Genomic DNA, 19,753 nt, shown 5'->3' on the forward strand with positions numbered 1-19,753 from the left:
GAAAATCAAGTATTAGAGAATGTCATCAATGTTCTGAGATGCAGCTCTTTGGTTCCATTTTATCCTACAGATGTGACATAACAGTGTTGTCGACATTAAAAAAAAAGAAAAAAAGTGAGCTACACTCTTCAGTGGACTTCACATTCGTCGTTATCTGAGGCATTTATCCCACTCATTTATTCATTTGAATCCTACAGTCGCAATGTGGACGAGGCTCCATCACAAAACGATGGCTCCCTCTGCTGGAGGTTTTGTGCGATTGACACCAAACGACCATCACTGGAAACGCGTGACCTTCGAAGCACTTTCAAACACACTGAGAGGTGAGTTTTTACATTTCGCTTTATTTGATCAAAGTACCTCACATGAACACGGACATGAACGGCGTCCGAAAAAATTTCAGAAGAAAGAAAAAAACAAAACAATCTGCAATACATAATCATTCAACGGAGGGTGAAAAAATGCCCCCTTTTTTTTTTGCAACAATTAGGTGCATTTCCAACAAACGCCTTCGCTCTCCTATAAAAAGTCGATGGAAATGGCAGATGGACGTTAAAACACGGCTCCTTTGGGTTGCAAGGAAGAAACAATAGATTTACTGCATTTAATCAGGAAATGGTGGCAGATTGATGGCGTTACCCTCGGCTAGACGTGAAGACACCTCCCGCTGGTCCCGCTGGTTCCACTCGCAGCACAATAGTTCCGCTCTGACGTGCTCGCACAAAGAATTCACTCTTCGGAGAGCGGATCCCTCTGAAGTCAACACCAGCTGAGCTATGACCGACCATGTGGCACGTAGCCAGGGGAAAGAGTGAGTGTGTGTGTGTGTGCAAGCGTGGTTTTCTGAATGTCTGGCTGAAGTGTGAAATGTGGCGTCGAGGAGGAGGCGGCGGCGGCGGCGGCGGCGGCGGCCGGTTAAAATTTGGGGTCTGCGCTGCGGCGTTTGAGCTTCTCGGGGTTGTTGGAGGCCATGTGTGAAAAGTCTCTGAAGATGTCCTGGTATGTTTCATCACCTGGAAAAGATCACAAAAGGGCATTTTTATTTTTTCTATTATGGATTATTAAGAGGTTTGAAAATCTGTTAGGTTTTAGAATTCCTTGACAAATGATTGCCATATTTTTCTCCTTTTTTATTCTTGGTTTGATGTCCCCTTTTCTCCCCATTAACGAGACACGTGTGTGTTTGAACCACGTGTTTCCTCGTAGGCTGGGTCATGTCGAAGGGGACATGTTCAGTTTGACTGACTTTAACTCCACCAACTTCTTCCCTGAACACGTTTAGTCGTCGCCCTAAAGCAGGAAGCATGCAACCGAACAAATACACACACATTACGGCATGCACATGCACTTTACCTTTCTTTCTTTTTTCCCTTTTCAGTAGGTGGCACACTGCACAAGCAGTTGAGACCAGCTGGGCATCTCAGCGGGCAGAAGGCAAAGGCACACGAGTGCATTTGACAAAGACACACACACACACACACACACACACACACACACACACACACACACACACACACACACACACACACACACACACACACACACACACACACACACACACACAACGATAAAGCACAGCACGTCAAATACTGACCAGCAGTTGTTTTTAGAGCAGACAATAAAGAAAGCCTCAAGTTTCCATTCCTTCATGAGTCGAGACCTGAAAACAATTCACACCAGAAAACTGGGGTGGAAACTTAACAAAAGTTGAGATGTCGACTCAAGGGCGATCATGAAAGAATGGACTGTGCAGCTTGAGAAGGAGCCAAATGACATGAACGCAAACAAAACCCACTGTTAACCTCGAGCACAGGGCTCTTCCTCTTGGCCCCATGACATTCTGATACATACTAACATGTAAGATATATATGTAAATGTTTAAAAACGGCATCATTCACTATTCACAGAATAGCAGAAGAACATTTTTCTATGAGAACCAAACCCAACTGAATTTAGCTTCACTGGACTGAAAATAACAGTCCAATGTACACCAACGGCCATGACAAAAAAAAACCAAAATAAACATGCAGGCTGTACATTGTGCATATAAAAAATTATCCCAAATATAGACTTAAAAAAAAAACCCAGGCCTGATTTCGGTCTATTTTATATATATATATACACACACATTTTCGTAAACTGCAGGTACACTGTTGTGTACCTGCAGTTTAAGAAACCAACCAAAAAAACAACCAACTCTACTGAAAAGGTATTTCTAAATTTGGTGGATTTCAAAGTGCAGGGTGATGTGCGTTGGTAATGCAAAGTGCATGTGGACGTGCGTGTGAAGAAATGCTCACACGCAATGTCCCTTCTTTGTTTCGCAAGACATGTTCCCGTTTTCTTTCTTCTTTTTTTTTTTTTTTTTTACAGATCAACAAATCTGTTTTTCATTCATGTCCTGTGAGACTCTGCCTCCGAACCGTCGTACCCTGTGTTTCTGGCTCGTTCTGGGTTTACAGGACTTGGACTCTATGCTCTTATCAATGCGGCCAATTTTGTTGTATTTTTTTCATCTTTGAATTGTTTCCTTGAATGATACACGAAGGAAGACCGGGATAACTTCTCTGAAAAGACTTGCCGTTGAATTTGATTGTGATTTTTTTATCTGCTTTACTGCAAAAAAAAAAAAAAGCCCATTCCAGCGCTGACTTTTACCCCCACTAATCATTCTGCCCCCCCAGAGCCCAGCCACTTATATGATTCTTTAAAGCCTGGAGGCTCTTCCTGGTGTGGGCCCGCCCACCCCCAGTCCCGCTCAGAATCCCCCCAGAGCCCTGCCCCCTTGAGTGACCTGGTTGGCCGAATGCTCCGTCCATCTCCCGCATCTCCTTGTTCATTTTGGCGATCCGCAGCCTGAAAGAGAGAGGGCGAGAGGAGCATCAGTTAGGGGAGGCGCTGTCGCCGACGCGTCGCGTCAAACGGTTTCTCTGGTCTCGAACGCTCACAACGTGACGATGTCGGCGTTGGCGTTGTCCACGGCGATGGTTATGGGGTCTTTCTGGTTCTTGTCCCGGGCGTTGTAGTCCGCTCCTCGCTTCAAGAAGAGACAAACCAACCTGTGGAAAGAGAAGAGACACATCAAAAGAGAGTGTGTGTGTGTGTGTGTGTGTGTGTGTGTGTGTGTGTGTGTGTGTGTGTGTGTGTGCGTGTGCGTGTGTCAGGACATTTACAGATTCCTAGGGTTAGGCCAGGTAATCCCGACTTTCTGTAACACACTTCCCAGTGAATACTTAAAACAGCACATTGACTCTGCGATGTTGCTTTATTGTGTGAACAGTGAATCTCAGAGTCCCTTCTATTTTATTTGGGCCTTCGCTTCACGGTCCTTCAGGAGCGCGCAAATCTTTCCACGGTGTCATACTCGTTGGACTTATTTGGTCGAGCAGGGGACGAGCAGTGTCTTTCAGGACCACGCGAATAGCCTACAACCTCGGATACATTTGTCTCAATCGCTCCGTGTTGTGTATAACCTATTCCTGCACGGTTATGGACCCAGGCCAGACGGGATTAGAGCCAGATGCAGCCTTTTACTTCCCGATGAGCATTGAAATACTGGGCCTCCATGTTATCTACGTCTTCTCCGTTTCGAAAAAACGTTGGACACATAAACTGTCACGTTCATTTGGCAAAAGACTGCGCAGGAAATAGAGTGGACGCTGATTGGAAATGAGACGTTTGGTAATAAAAGCTGCATCATAAATCACGTCAGCAGCTTTAAGATGAAATACACTTTTTAAGAAATCAAGTGGTTACATTAGTGATACCAGCTTGTCATAGGAGCTTGTTATATTTCATTTCCATTCATCTCTTTCGTAATGCAGAGATTCGCCACTTTACCCAAAGAACAACAACGAAATGTCATTTGGACAAACGGGCTGAATCCAATTTGTTCTGTTGATGGTTTCGGGCACCGAGCCCGGAGGCTTAAATAGATTTGAAGTAATGTGTTTATTTTTCAGCACTCGTATTTCTGTCTAATGAACCAACCTTTGTCTATATAAATTGATTACAAGGTAAGAAATCATTTGCGGCGGTTCAGGGTTTTGTGCAGCCTGCAATCTTTTACTTCTTCTCTGACTTTATCTTATTGTTCTGTATGTGATTGGTCGCCGTTTTTAGTCCGGTAGCTTATTTTCGTCTCTAGAATGAATATTCGGTGACACGCGAGCAATTTACCAAAGGGAAATGGGACTGTTAGTCTCGTGTGTGTGTGCGCGTGTGTGTTAAACACAATACAACCAATGTATTCACCCCAAGCCATCCCACCCTTGGGACCTGGGAAGTCTATTCCCTTTGTGCTATGCCTGTGTGTGTGTGTGTGTGTGTGTGTGTGTGTGTGTGTGTGTGTGTGTGTGTGTGTGTGTGTGTGTGTGTGTGTGTGTGTGTGTGTGTGTGTGTGTGTGTGTGCGTGCGTGCGTGCGTGTGTGTGCGGACAGTGCATCCTACCCAGTGTGACCAAGGATGGTAGCGTGGTGCAGCGGACCTCTGCCGTTGCTGTCGGCCTGGTTGACGTTGGCGCTGTTCTGCAGCAGGAACTCGCAGGCTGCCAGGGCGTTCTGCTCGGAACACAACAAGGCGTTAGTTGCCGTTGGGGATTCCTGTTTTAAGACAACCTATGTGATCCTCTCCGGACGTCCCCTCACTATCACCTCGTCCACACAGGTTAACACAACTAAATGATGAACGATTGCCATGGTTATCCTGACGGTTTATCCCCCTAGTTGCATGAATGAGCTCAGATCATTTTAGTGTATTTTAATTGGTGGCTGGTGCAACAGGGAAGCTTGTAGAGTTTTAAAAATATCACCCTGTCAAGAGCACGACTGTGTTCAGTAAATTCCATGGCCTATTGTTTCGCGAGATCTTTTTATTTTGCTTGTGTAGTTGTGGAAATTCGGGTTGTAGCCAGCATCAATAGGGTTTATCCCCTGGGGACATTTCATATTCACAATAGTGAATATAATTTGTTGTTGGGATACCTTCTAATGCACCAGAATGTTCAAGAGATTGGCCTGCAGGTGGTGCTAGAAGGAAAAGGTCAGGGGGTCACCAAAACTCCAGAGGATTCATCCTCTGAATAACATAACTATTCCTATAATATTGTATGAAAATGTGGCTCGTAGGCTCCCTCACTCACCGCTGAGACGGCCTGAATCAGCGGCGTGCTGGACTCCTCAGCCACATTCACCCAGTTGACATTGGCCCCGTGAGCCAAAGCGTCGGCCATGACGGGGAAGTTCTGCAGGGCGGCGGACCGGTACAGCAGCGCTCCGGGGTGAAGTCCGCTCAGATCCTCCTCCTCCTCCTCCTCGTCCGCGTCTGAGGGGAAGCACAGGGTTACGTAGGGATAGTTTTATGGATATTAGTGTGACAATGTTCCTCTTTTTGAGAAGTGATTTAACTTTCAAATGTTCTAGTCCAGAGCCTGTGTGTGTGTGTGTGTGTGTGTGTGTGTGTGTGTGTGTGTGTGTGTGTGTGTGTGTGTGTGTGTGTGTGTGTGTGTGTGTGTGTGTGTGTGTGTGTGTGTGTGTGTGTGTGTGTGTGTGTGTGTGTGTGTGTGTGTGTGTGTGTGAGATCTTACTTTTGTGAGGGCTTGTATTGTTCTTTTGGACAAGGTCAGTAGGGCTCAGCCCTGAGGAAAGAGAGAGAGTGTCACGATTGTCGTGTGTGTGTGTCACACGCACACGCACGCACACGCACAAATACAGCAGAGCAGGTCATTAGGATAACCAGCTTTTGCTGGATCACCATGTCTGGGAATTGTGTGAATGTGAGCGTGTGTGTTTCTGTTTCGATCAGCAGGACGAGTAAAGCGAGAGACCAACTATTAGACAACAAGCAAAACCAGCAGGATTTATTAGTAGACCTTAACTGCATCTTGATTCCCGGCGCAGGGATTTTACCTGTGAGCCGAGGCAAGGTGGCCCGGTTTGGTTTGGGCTTGAGCGGCGGCCTCTGCGCGGTCCGGTCCTGCGTGGTCGCCCGGGCCTTCTTGCCGCTGGACCGCCTCAGCGGCGGGTTCCGGCCGGTCTCCGGCAGCTTTTGGATGAACTTTTTCTCGACGTACTTTGATCGGATCCACGACTCCTTGTCTCCTCTGAAGGGAAGAAATGATAGATCAGACAGGAGGGAGACAGGCTGAAAGGGAGACGGCTGCATATTCCTCCAGTAAAAACGAGACAATGTGCAAAAGACGACCTCATGCAAGTCCCCATTAATCAGCTGTGTAACAAAACACATTTAGTCTACAAAATATGTGACTAAGAAATCCAAACACGAATATGGCAAGAAAAAGGGAACATTTCAAAAAGGAATATGAGACAATAATCAAATTATGTGTAACAAGACTGGAAGCTTGTGCCGCACAGAGTGAGCAGCCTCACAACAATTTCCGGCCTCTTTAGTCACGATGCTAACCACGTGTATCATGTACCTGTGGCACTTCCTGTCTGCTGCGACACAAGAGAGGGGAGAAGAGGAAGTCAAAAGATTAAAGAGAGTTGTAAGCCAAATCCAGTCACGATCAGAGTGTCAGCCTTCAGTGATTTGTAAAAAAACAACAACAATCTGATGCGCACAGGGAGAATTCTATTTTTTTTCTGATGCCATCAGTAAGAAAGCAGGACGTGACGGGGAGTGTTTCTCTGTTGATTTCTCAGTGTTGCTGCAGCTGCACCGACCAGACATGTTGCATCAGCAGCTTCATCAACTGCCATTTTGCGACGCCCCTGTCAACAATGACGTTCCAATCCCCTGCATACTCAGAAGTAATATAAACTACCATTAATATTAATGCATCATCACACGAGTACTCAGGATTCACGGGGTCGGGCCTCACCCTTCTTTGAACTCGCCCTTCGTTCTTTATGTAAACTACACCTACACCTGTAAAGTTTTGCGGCGCCTTGTACTGTTGCGGTGATATTGCGGCGACTAAATCCGTCCACAGACAGACAGACGGATGAACTCCTGCCAAAGTACTCAAAACCACCTCTGCGTTGACACAGAGGGTGTGTATTCCGACACGTAACGAGATACGAGTCGTCCATCTCTCCTTTTCCAATCTGCTGGTGTATAACATCTGGGCATTAATGCAGGGAGAGGCTGGCTGCCATCTTTGACGCCAGCAGTGAACCAGCACTGTACATTAACAGAATATTAATAATGAGTTTGAATGACAAGTATTCCTGGTGGCGACATTTAATCAATGATTCGACAACAGACCGTTTTCTCAGCCAGTAGTATTTTCTAGGCCCGTGGGAACCGAAGTGCATGTGTAAAACTTGTGGAATTGCTCTTTAATGTCTGCACACTGGACAGTTTTGATGGTTTGTACCTGGGACTGGAGGCGTGTGGCTTCTTGATGGTGATCTCGTCGATGCGGGCCTCGTAGATCCTGTTGATCACCGTGTTTCCTAATTCACACATCAACTAAAGAAAGCACAGAAACTTTAGCTAACTATTACGCAATGTGTTGCGTAATCATTGCTCTCGTTGGAATTCATTTTTAGAGGCAGAGAAGGTAATAATGAGGTTGTGTAGCTGTTGTGGTCAAAGGACTAAATCACCTTGACGAGCTCCGGCTCCCAGGAGTCCAGAGTGAGGGAGCGCACTTTGGAGAAGTGGACTCCCAAGCTCCTGTTAAGAGAAGAAATCTATTACAGCTCAGGTTTCAGGCCAAGTGTGTGCCTGTGTGCATGCATGGGTATACGTGTGTGTGTGTGTGTGTGTGTGTGTGTGTGTGTGTGTGTGTGTGTGTGTGTGTGTGTGTGTGTGTGTGTGTGTGTGTGTGTGTGTGTGTGTGTGTGTGTGTGTGTGTGTGTGTGTGTGTGTGTGTGTGTGTACTGTACCGGTGTATTCCCGAGCAGACGATGCAAAGCGTGATGCCCAGGTTGATGGAGGCCCAGTCGGGACCGGGCTCGCCGCAGTCGCAGCACTGCCGGTTCCCCGGGATCGACTGGACCTCCTCCAGCGCCGTGCAGCCCTCGTTCTCCTGCTCCGCGCCTCCGCCTCCTCCACCCCCGCCTCCCAAACTGCCGACCGACACCGAGCTGCAGCGCTGTCTCTGATGACACACACACACACACACACACACACACACACACACACACACAAATGCAGGAATGAGGACACGCACATAAGCCATACAACTTCCTCTATATCGCCTCCGGTTAAACTCCCACCGAGAAACGCTTTTTTTAAGAGATTGTGTGATGTATGTGTGTGTATGATTTGTGTGTGCGTGTGTGTGTATTCTCACCGGGCTGTGTGCGTCCTCTCTGCACTCCTGAAAGGCTGAGGCAATGCTATTTTGTACGGCTCTGATCCACGCTTGCTGCTGCCTCTCCGAGTCCGCCTGCAACAAACAACACCTACACACACACACACACACAATGTAATCACCTAATTTCTTTCTACATGAGAAGCACACCCCACTTCTCGGCAGGACGCTTTTACCCCCGCACACTTAAAGCGGATGAAAAGTTCACCACCATCACTCAAATACACCCATACGCATGAACGCGGCCGCCCACGGCAAAAACTCACTTTGACGGGGAGACCACTTCAAAACAGGACCGCCTCTCATTCTCAGCGCTGGGCTTGACGGTGCAAAGACGCAAGTCCTCCACCACAACGGTCGGCTGATCCTGAGAGAGAAGGTCAGACAGGACCAACACAAAGTTTGCATGCTTATATGTGCACATCTGCGATTAGATAAAATCAATTTGTTCCATATTTGGCCGTATTAAGTGCATCCTCATAAATAGATTAAAAAGGGCGTTGAATCGGGAGCAACTAGAGATACATCTCTCATCCAAGAGGTGAAACGACTTCAACCAAAGTCCAGTTGCTCCTGATTTAAAAGCCCTTTTTGGATAACTATCAACTGGATAATGACAATCATTAAATATAGATAAAAAAATATGTATATATATATATTTACCTTGAATTTCTTTTGATACACCAGCTGATTTTTCTGTATGGAAAACCAGCGCCTGGAGAGGATAAAGACAAATGAACAGGACAGTGGGCATCTGAGTCCTGTCTGTGTGACACATTCCACGGGTAAAATGGTACCTGCTCCACGTCTTGAAGGCGTTGCTGGCTCTCTTATAGAGGTATCCTTCCATGGCAATCCCATTAACTGCATCGGCATTGAAATCCATGATGGAGTCATCGTAGGAGATGTCCTGCAATTAATCGGATTTAATACTGTGAGTCAAGGGAGGGATCGGGCGACTTTAGCGGTAGGAGAGGCAGCAATTTTCCTTCAATCTTTATGGGATTCGGCCCAAAGTGCCTTTTTGAAATGCTAAACCTCCAATTACCTTTTTCTTGATTGCAGCGTGTCTTTGCTCCATGTCCCTCTTCTCTCTGGCTGAGTTCAGGACAAACTGAGTGTGCTGTAATAAAGAAATGAAAAAAAAGAAATACAGACAAGTCATTCTCCAGACACCGCTATTGATTTTCCAATGATTTGTATGCCTCCGCTCATAAAACCTCTCATAATTCCTTTCCCTCCACTACGCTTTCAGGAGGGACAAAATCAACAGCTTTGAAGAGCTCTCGTCTTAAGAACTGTTAAGCTTCCGGAGACATTTGGCGATTTGCAGTTTTAGTCAGCAACGTCTAACAGATACAGATAAAGATTCTTGAGTCGGCCGAAAAAACCCAGTCAACGTTTAAGCGCTTTGAGTTACTAGAAATGCAATGTATTAATTATAATAGAAATGTATATGAGCTATTCTACATGCTTGCTAAATATAATAATAATAATAATAAAATCACAAAAAGTGAAGAAATAAGTCTGACTGAAAGACAATCGCTGAGGGTTTTTCTTCTTTACAGATTTGTTTTTTGACAACCCGTAAAAATCTTGGTGTCTGATTTATGCACATAGTGTACAGTACGTTTCTCCATTTTGTGCCCGTTTGTCTCGTCTTTTCTGCTGGTTCACTGTACAGAGTCGACAGAGAAGACCCTTGCTTCCCCCTCGAACACGTTCGCCCGTGTGGGGAAGTAGACACGGGGAGAGATCAGCAGGTTCAAGGCAGGTTATCACTCCTGCGGACACTTCAGGAAACAGGAAGTGTGCTGAGCATCCTGTGCCAAACTGGTGGTATTCTCCCTTTTCAGAGTCGCGTTTAGTCTGTTTTCCCTGCCGGTCTCTCCATCGCTCGGCCTCATCTGCTTATTCCGATTCCTGTCATTTCCTGTTGTGAGCGCGGACACGTTCACTTCCTGTTTCAAATTCTTGTCATTCAGCTCAAACTCAACTCAGCGACAAAACTGCTGGAGTTCAAGGTTGACAGTGCAAAAGCGTTGTGTGTTTTTTTTTTCCATAGTCAAGAAGCAGGGATGAACAAGCACGCACGCACGCGCGCACACACACACACACACGTGAAATATTTCCTGTTGTTGCTCACTTTTTCCTGTCACGATGAAAGCGTGCTGTCAACTTGTGACTGTGTCTTGAGACGTGCTTCAAAAACCACGCAAAAATCCCTGGCGCAATTTTGTATCCTAGAATTAAGAATACCACGTGTTGCACGAACATGGTTTGGTTCAATTCAACGCGTCTTACCAATATTTGGTATAGCCCTTAGCCCAAATAAACGTTCTAAATGGAAATCAGTGGTTAGCAGTTACCTCTTCGTTCAGTTTCCGTCGATACTCGTCCAGTTCTGACAGAGACTGGTGGCCTTGTTGGAAAAACTGGGCCTGGGCCTCCATCAGTGACAATATCTGACAGGACGCACGAGACAGCATTGAGGAACCCTTACATTTATGCACGCATGGCAAAGAAGCTGCCACACACAGTACAGTTAACACTTTAAAAAGATGCAAGCCCGAAGAAATGAACTGAAAATAGGTCAGCGTGAACTCACTGCCATGAGGATGTCCGTCTTCTTCTTGGCCTCGATGACATTGATCTGAAACAAAAGGAAGCAGCGGTTTCAGAAACTCCATGTTTCCACGACCAAAAAGCTCTGGCTGGTGAATGTGCTGCACAGACACGACCACGGACCTGGACAGAAGCCCCAAGGCAAACTTTTTTATCATGAAAAAAAAAACAAAACGGCAACGGCTGAACTTTAATCAGACGAGCCGTCGCAGATTCGATCCGCTATTCACGCGCTGCATTTAAAAAAAAAAATAATCACGATTTCCTCCTCCTGCCTCACCTCCAGGACGTAGTCCAAGGCCTCCGACCGAAAGGTCCTGCGCGCGTTGAGCAGAGCGTTGCTGGCCTCCTCCACCTCATGTGGCTTCCCCCGTGGGGCCTGAGCGTTCCTCACCAGCGCCCCCTCCAGGGCTTCGCTGCCGCGCTCAAACTCCTTGCGCACGTCTTTGAACCGGCGAACATCTCTGGGGGACAGGACGGGCGGCACAGGGGGGCAATTATTGTGTGCGTTCGCGAAATGAGGCCGTTTAGGAATCGACAGATGAGTCGTCCACTGACAGATGGAATACAAATAGGTTTAGCTGTTATAACTATTTTTGAAAGGAAAAGGAAGTTGCTCTTGGAGGTTTTTCTAGATTCGGTTCCTGTTGGAATGGAAGACCCCTATTCTACACCTGGGACCATAAATATATGTGCACATACACACGCGTTTAACACTAGTGTCTTTCTATTCAGTTTCAGTTTTGCATAAATATCAAATATGTTGTGTTCGCTGTGGCCTCCCGCCAAGCGTTGACGGACTGTGTGGTTGGGAGATTGGGGATGAATGCAGTTGCGTGATGTGTTATTCACGTTGTTGTTTGTTGCAGGGCATTCGTAAAATTCAATAAAGCTCACTTGTCAGCGTTTTGACAGTCCATCAAGCATTTGATGAGAAATGATACACAAAATTCAAAATGTATCACTGGCAAATCTCTCTCTCTCTCTCTCTCTCTCTCTCTCTCTCTCTCTCTCTCTCTCTCTCTCTCTCTCTCTCTCTCTCTCTCTCTCTCTCTCTCTCTCTCTCTCTCTCTCTCTCTCTCTCTCTCTCTCTCTCTCTCTCTCTCTCTCTCTCTCTCCCTCCCTCTCCCACTAATGAGAGCAGAAAGCAAGACGAATGAAGGGTCATGCAGCGGGCTAATGGTTGGCAGACATGCAGGAGAGTGAGTCAGTCAGTATGAATTACACGGCCGCTAGTGGGAGAGGAAACAAAACCAACATTTAAAAAAAAATAAAAAAATTAGATGAAACAAACAGGGACGGCCGCCGAGCAGCTCACTCACTCTTTCACAAAGTTCTGCAGCTTCGTCTTGACCGACTTCTGCGTGGTCTCGATCACTTCCTACAAGGGGGAAAGGAGACCCATTGAGCACACACACAGACACACACGCGCGCACGCACGCACACGCACACAACTGTTAAATGTCAAACGTGTGCACAGTCTGCAGCCTCGCTCGGCCACATACTGCAGCTGATAAGCGCCGCGGCCGGAATGGAAACTTGTGTGCGGGAGACAGACAAAGACTCACCCCCTGTGCCTCCAAGATGTCGGAGAGCTTTTTGGAAAATGAGTGTAAGCACTCCTGCGGGGGACAGAGGCCTTGCGTTTAGACTTTGCAATTGTGCAACAACGACAAAAAAGACAACAGTCTGCATGAATAAAACAAAATGAGCAATCTCCCGGACATGTACATATATATATATATATATATATATATATATACACACACACACATGTCTGGAAGATAATGTGAGTGAATATAAATAACTCCCTGACAGCTGGTATGTTTGTATTCTCTCACCTCCATCATCGCGTCGCCGGAGCACTGGTGTCCCAGCTCCCGGAGGCCGTTGACGAAGCTCTTGCTGCTCTGGCAGTAGACCCGGCCGGCCTCCACCATGGCCTGGCATTGTTTCACGAGCTGCAGGACACAAACGCGCAACGACGACAACAACAAAGCAAAAAGAACAAAAGAAAAGAGAGGCACAGTCAAAATCCATCCCGAAATACCAAAGTCAGAGTGAGACCTCGGAGCGCTTCTTTTTAAACACTCGCCAGACTTCTTTAAAACTACAGTGGAGTGGATTTTGATTTTTGTCTAATACTGGGTACAGTCCCTGAGAAGAGATATTTTATTTGTTGATTTCGGCCACTTGGCGAAAGGCAGAACAAGCTGTTGTGGGGGCAGACGTGACATTCGACAGTTTTCACGTCTGAGGGTTTGCTGTTATGTTCATGAAGATTTTTTCCCCTCAAATCTGTCTCCAGATCAGGTTTGTCACGGCGTGATATGATCGAGCGTGGCGGGCCAAAACAGAAAGAAAAACCCCTGCAGTACAGAAACATTGTCTGGCATTCATGCTGGCAGGGACAGTTCAAAGCGCGGAGTCTGCGGCTGAAACACGTTTGCTCCATTGAGTCTAAGATGCAATAACCTCTATATGTATTTATATATAAACAGTTGATGTCTCACTTTAAACTCGTAGGCCAAAAGGTGACCCTATGTACGCATGTGTAATATATACCACTGTCTTCTGTTACTGTATGAGTGACGTGCTTGAATTGCAATAGTAGGCCTGTCTCCTGACGTGCGGTAAAAGTTTTGAAAAAAGTCAAATGTCAAATGTCAAACTCCAGCCATGGAAATTGCTCTTCCTGGTTCTTTGACGGTAAGAAGGTCAGAGTTCAGCGACAGAGCAGCAACTCTGGAGCTCCAACAGAGTCGTTTTTGTTTTGCATTTCTGTTTCTCGCCAAGAGCAGATAGGAGCTGCCCCGAGGGGCTCCAACCTGGCTAGTCCAGTTTGTCTGAATGAATCTCCCTGCTGCCGCGCGTTTGAGGATTTGCGGGGGAGAGGTTTTTAAAGAAACCCCCCCGTGGGGGCAGAGGGGTCAAGTGGCGTATCAACACCGAACATCCTCAGGGAACAGAAACACGACATGGGACCTTTCAATCGAGGTAGATCTGAAACTGCAGCCTGAGTGCGAACACAAATGCGCGGCGGGAGAATATGGTTTTTATCACGCCGAAGCAGAACCAGCTACGTTCCGAGTACGCAAAGGGGAAGCAGCACCCGCAGCTACTTCCTGCTCCATTGTCAGGTGAAATGTACCTCAACCGCGTGTGTGTGTGTGTGTGTGTGTGTGTGTGTGTGTGTGTGTGGGGGGGGGGGGGTGTATCTCACCTTGTCCAGTCGAGTCTCGAGTTCGCTCACGTCGCTTTGGACGACTTCGATTTCAGCTCTGAAACGCACACAAACCCACAGTCACACGCTGGACCTTGGTGTCAAAGGTCGGAGTCGCTGTAATACACCGACTAAATGTTTTTTTGGTTTGAACACATTTCTGTTTGCATGACTATCCCCCCATTTGCGGTGCATGTGTTAATCTAACAGCTAAATATGTGGGACAATGCGTAGTCATAAACTTTTTTTTTTACATTTCTAATCTTATAAAATTCCACAAAATTCCAACATGTCCCGCACAATTGAGCTTGACATATTGGGTAGTTTCAGGAACTTTGTGACCTTGAGCAAGCACCTCGGCGTCTGGCACCGGTGCGTTAGCGGCACGCTGAGACGTCGAAAGACAAAGAGAGAGACGAGACTGAGGGGGAGAGAGAAGAAGAGAGAGGACAGACAGTAACTGTTTGTGTTTCTGCGTTTGTTTGTGCGGGAGATGTTGGAATCGAGGCCTGAGGTCATGCCCTCTTGAAATAGGACATAATGACGTGTCGGCTGAGGAGGGGAAGGGGAGAAAAGAGAGGGAAGGATGGACTGGGTCAGCAGGAGGAGGCCACTGCCAAAAAGATTCCTTCGTTGAAGTGACGCCTGCTTTTTCTCTTTCTCCCCGAGCGAGCGTCTCAGCTTTTTGGACGCGCTTGCAGACGGAGAGAGTGCGAGAGCAAGTTTCCGCTGTGGTTCGACCTCACGAAAAAAAAAAGAAAAAGAAAAACAACCAGCAACACACTTCCTGTCTGTCCCGTTGATCACCTCAGCACATCTCGCCTCACTTCCTGTTGCCCCCCCCACCGTTACCCGGCAACAGGAGGCAGCACACTTGAGTGGCACATCTTCCTGCTGTCTCTCCTTCGCTCGTGCCCGTTGACTCGACTGTGTTTACAAAGTCTGATGAATTTTGAGCATCCCCTGCCATCTCCCCCCCCACCCCCACCCCGTTCCTTCCCTGTTCTGCTGGTCGGCACTGACACCGGACCTCGCCGCTCTGCTGCAGCTGCCGCAGCTCAAACTTTCCACCACTGTGCAAGTCTCATAAACTCAATAGGGGCAAAAAAACTGAGAGAGAGAGAGAGAGAGAGAGAGAGAGAGACGGGGAGAAAGACGAGGCCGACACTCAGGCCTGAAATATGCCAAATCAGCTGGAGGAGACGACAGCAGCCACTGGGCCCCGGGGCAGGACGCCAAAAAGAAATAGAAGAAGAAAAAAACCTACCAGGGCACACCCAGGCTCTGCCAAACTCTCTTGAGCCGCTTGCAAAACCAACTTAGAGACACTTCCCTTTTAGACTGCACCAGATGAGGATTCTGTGTTCAAAGAAGACTGGGGGGGGGGGGGGTCACGGAGGACTTCAGCGACGGCTCGAGCCGGGAACTACAACAGCCTTCTCAAAGCAGGTTTTACAAGTTGGAAACAAGCCGCGTGTAGTGACACCAGGGACGTTCGATTTGGACGCACATCCAGGAGAGGGGGAGGGATTGTTTTTGTTTATTTGTCCTCGATTTTTCAATGTCCGGCAGCAAACTCAAAGCGACTGACATTTGCCTGAAAGGGCAAACCTGAATGGAAACAAAAAATAAACACACATTTGAACTGTAAAGTAATCCACCTTATTTTCAAACCCCCAAGAAGTTCAAGGGGGTCATCATCCTCATCATCATCACCATCATCCTCCTCCTCATCCTCATCACCACCATCATCCTCATCATCAGCATCATCATCATCCTCCTCCTCCTCAGCAGCATCACGATGAGGAAGGGGGGGGGAGAAGCAGGTGAAACTTCTTACCTGAAGCGTGGCGAGTCTTTCAAACACTCCTCGAAGTCCAGCTTGACCGTCATCGCTCCTCTGGACTGCGGGTCACACGGACACTCGGGGGGGGGGGGGGTCTCTGGTTCCTCAGCGATGGAGGAGGAGGAGGAAGAGGAAGAGGACAGCAGCGGCAGCCCGACAGGAAAGACAAAATCGAAGTCGAACTTATCTGTCCCAATGCTCCACACCTGCAGCCGGCGTCGTGGTTTCTTCTTCCGTTTTAGTTTTTTTTGGTTTTGGTTTGAAAGTCCCTGTGGCCCGCAAGCAAGACTCGTCACCGCCGGTGAACGCGCGCCGGGGATGCGAGTCGCGTCGTTTCCATCGTGTCCGGGAGAAATGAAAACAGAGAAGACGAAGTTCCCAAACGTTCCAAGAATCAAGTCTCCTCAACGGTCGAAGCGGATCGACGTTCCCCAAAAAGTGAGCCGGGTGCGAAATCAGGTGACAGCCGTCGGATTGGACGCGGACTCGTTCCCACGGACGCGGACCGGAGCACTGCTCTCTCTCTCTCTCTCTCTCTCTCTCTCTCTCTCTCTCTCTCTCAATCACACGCACGCGCACGCAGCCCCCCCCCCCCCGACATTTTACGCCTTACACTTCCGGGTTCCTCCTCTTACTCATTCGCAAACTGTGGTCGTGAAGTAGGAAACTGGCCCGAGATCACAGGTTTTACGCTCGAAAAGGTCTCTAATGCGTCATGCGGAGTTTAAAGACCCATAATCTCGACTCGGACGTTTGATAATCGTCACGGGCCACGTTCATTCCGGGACAAGTTTTACTTGGAATTATTAATTTGGTCTCTCCTGTTTGTGTATTTCCACTCCTTCATGCACACACACACACACACACACACACACTTGGGTGTGTATTCTTGTCTGGCAACCTTTTGTTGGCGAGGAGGTGCCACTGTATGTGAGCCACCCAACTGGAAATTAGCACCCGGTATGGAAGCCCACGAATGCCAAGAAAGAGAAAAGGAATATTAAAATGTAAAATGTTCATTTTAGATTAGTATTTGATTATATTAGAGTATTAGGGCCAGGCATAATAAAATAAATAAAATGGGGGGGGGATTATTTTTTATTTATATAACATTCGAACTGTCGAGATCAAAGTCGAAATGTCGAGAATGAAGTTGAAATAGTATATCGAGGAATAAAGTGGAAAATTGTGACCTCATCTTTTTTCTTATGCCTGGCCCTAATAGTCTTCCGTACAAAAATGATGACTTGATATAATTTATAATATATAATACAATAATATTATATTATACTAAATATATTTTCAAGGTACGGAGAGGAAATTAAAATGTATTAAATCAAACATGCTGTGATATTATGTCATATTCACGGGACGAAAAGATCACATTTGGAGATACCAATAAGTATTTCAAATTATTATCATGCGTTTTTTCTTTTGGCAGAGATGGGCTTCCATGCTTCCCAGGTGTAGCAAAAGAAAAAGGGGACAAACAAACCGTTTCCGTGTGTTGGGCAACTTTAAATAAGCAACTGCACTTTGTCATCATCACCACAAACTGGTGCAGTCAGACGCCCTGAAGCCTGTGGTTGAGAAACCAGACGCTCAGAAGCCAGAGAAGTGTAAAAGTGTCATTACAGCAGCCTGTGTTTGTCTGTGCTCTTTGTTTGTCCACAATAATAATACATCATAATCTATCTATCTATCAATCTATCTGTATATCTATCTACCTATCTATCTATCTATCTATCTATCTATCTGTATATCTATCTACCTATCTATCTACCTGTATATCTATCCATCTATCTATCTATCTATCTATCTATCTATCTGTATATCTATCTACCTATCTATCTATCTATCTGTATATCTATCTATCTATCTATCTATTTATCTATCTATCTATCTATCTATCATGTGATGGTGTTTGTGGCTCCCCCTGCTGATCAGAAGCAGTCACTGCAGCCTCACAGTTGCCTGACTATCTCATCTCTACAAAAACAACGTGACGGTTTTGATTACTCTCTTTCCTTGACTTTGGTTCATGGGATGTTTGCGGATGATCATCATTTTTTTTTTTCATCCCCTCTGGAAATCTATCTTTCAGAGGATCACATTGATGCGGTGCCTTCACGGACCTCAGCCCCGATCACAACTGCGAGCCAAAGAGTAAAAAAGAAAAAAAGAAAAAGGAATCTCAGACACCGAGTATCTTCACGGACGTCACGGAAAGGGCGTAGTTAAATATCTCCAGTGTTGCTAAGTGGGTTCATCACAATAAACAGCACGGAGATGTCGTCTCTCAGGACAAAGGGCTTTCAAAAGTTGCCACCCAGTCGAAACCACAGTGGGAATATTATTTTTCATGGCCAAGAAAGAAGAAAAAAAGTTTCAAAAAAAAAACAAGAGTTCCAGAAAAGAAACTTTAGATTTAACGAAGAATCCCAATTAACTGTACCTGATTTGTAACATTGGACCAGTCAAAATACATAACAGTCTCTTTCCTTGCCCCCAGCCGCCCTCATCTGAGTTCCTTAAAATAATCTGTCCCCTTTCGAGAGAGGCTCAGCGCTGCGCCAAAAAAAAAAAAAGGTGGTGAGAGGAACGTGGGGGGCGTGTGTGCGCAAACGGCGCACGTTCACAACGCAGCGGGCGCAGACACCGAGGACAGACAAGAAAATAAATAAATAAAAAGCTTTATTTATTTATTTTTTTGGGGACGATGTGAAACTTGGCTGCTTGACAGGTTCTTCTCGCTCGTCTCTGACAGGAGATCCCCCTACGCGCATCTGTCCAGGCGTCAAGTAGGTCAAGGTGTTAACGTGTCACATCCGGTGGCCTTTTCAAAATAAACAGTCTGCTTTTGCTCTGACACAACAGTCGGTTGCTTGGACCAATAGCTCCACTAGACCACTTGATGCTCTGTACACATGCGCAGTCAAACATGAGTTTGAAAAACCACAGTGCCTATTATGCTTACGGTTATGTATATTTTTGAATTATTTTAAAATGATTTTAACTCAGGCACTAGATTTCACTTTATCAGTATTGCACAAGTCTTGAAAAAACAACTGCTTTTTTAGTATCGTCTCGTAAACGTTTGTTTGTGCACACTCCAATTTCGTTTTACTGTATATGTTCTATATATTTTTTATTTTTTTTACAGATATGGAAACTTGAAGCCTTTGCCGCCAGGGTGAGTTTTTACAGGTGGATTTATGGTTCATAATAATGCTCACCTTTGAATGGCTTGTCCAAGTTGATTGAATTGAAGAAAAATGTAAATTTTGAATTGATGGCTCTGAGTCATCGATACATCATGTAAATATACTTGTTCACATCGCTGCAACATTAAAACTACTAGAAGCAGGTGTTGGCGACAATCTGGCGATTTAGGGGTTAAAGGTGCTGACCAAAGGTGCCCCCCCCCCCTCCCTCTCTCATACCTCGTCATCTTTCCACTGTCAGCCAACAAAAAGAAAAGAAATCATAAGGGTGATTTGAAAATATGGTTGTTCTCCAGACAGGGCCTCAAGATCACGGGTAAACGCCAAACACGCAGGAGCAACTGCGAGGCCACGTTTCAGTGTACTTCACATATCAATGAATACATTTGTGTATTAACTAGATGACCACAAGAATAATGGTTACGCAATCAACCGGGGACCTTTACCGAAACTCTTTTAACTCGGTGATTCTTGAAAAGTGACTTGACACCTTCATGTCTCTCATTTTCCGGTTCTCTCTTGTAAAAGAGGTGATGCAATGTATAAAAACA

The 19,753-nt window shown here is 46.3% G+C and overlaps 1 protein-coding gene across 3 annotated transcripts; it reads right to left on the bottom strand.

Moving 5' to 3' along the window:
• Positions 1 to 324: 324 nt before the first annotated feature.
• Positions 325 to 16,499, bottom strand: acap1 (ArfGAP with coiled-coil, ankyrin repeat and PH domains 1). Of its 3 annotated transcripts, XM_047335974.1 has the most exons (24): positions 15,973 to 16,499; positions 14,133 to 14,190; positions 12,751 to 12,870; positions 12,478 to 12,531; positions 12,232 to 12,290; positions 11,190 to 11,373; positions 10,893 to 10,937; positions 10,654 to 10,749; positions 9,333 to 9,407; positions 9,082 to 9,194; positions 8,948 to 8,999; positions 8,551 to 8,651; positions 8,264 to 8,375; positions 7,854 to 8,068; positions 7,572 to 7,641; positions 7,340 to 7,434; positions 5,907 to 6,100; positions 5,585 to 5,635; positions 5,141 to 5,322; positions 4,450 to 4,559; positions 2,949 to 3,059; positions 2,795 to 2,856; positions 1,354 to 1,411; positions 325 to 1,013 (listed from the first exon to the last, which is right to left on the bottom strand). In XM_047335974.1, exons 1-24 carry the CDS (start codon positions 16,023 to 16,025, stop codon positions 1,010 to 1,012), a joined length of 2,274 nt encoding a protein of 757 aa, XP_047191930.1. In that variant the 5' UTR covers positions 16,026 to 16,499; the 3' UTR covers positions 325 to 1,009. The 3 variants fall into 3 exon arrangements, with proteins under 3 accessions (XP_047191930.1, XP_035505235.1, XP_035505243.1); XM_035649342.2 differs by lacking the exon at positions 1,354 to 1,411 and having other exon boundaries at positions 15,973 to 16,498; XM_035649350.2 differs by lacking the exons at positions 1,354 to 1,411; positions 15,973 to 16,499 and adding an exon at positions 15,400 to 15,541.
• Between the last annotated feature and the right edge of the window lie 3,254 nt (positions 16,500 to 19,753).

The sequence above is a fragment of the Scophthalmus maximus genome, chromosome 12 (assembly GCF_022379125.1).
Source record: "Scophthalmus maximus strain ysfricsl-2021 chromosome 12, ASM2237912v1, whole genome shotgun sequence".
Taxonomy (NCBI): domain Eukaryota; kingdom Metazoa; phylum Chordata; class Actinopteri; order Pleuronectiformes; family Scophthalmidae; genus Scophthalmus; species Scophthalmus maximus.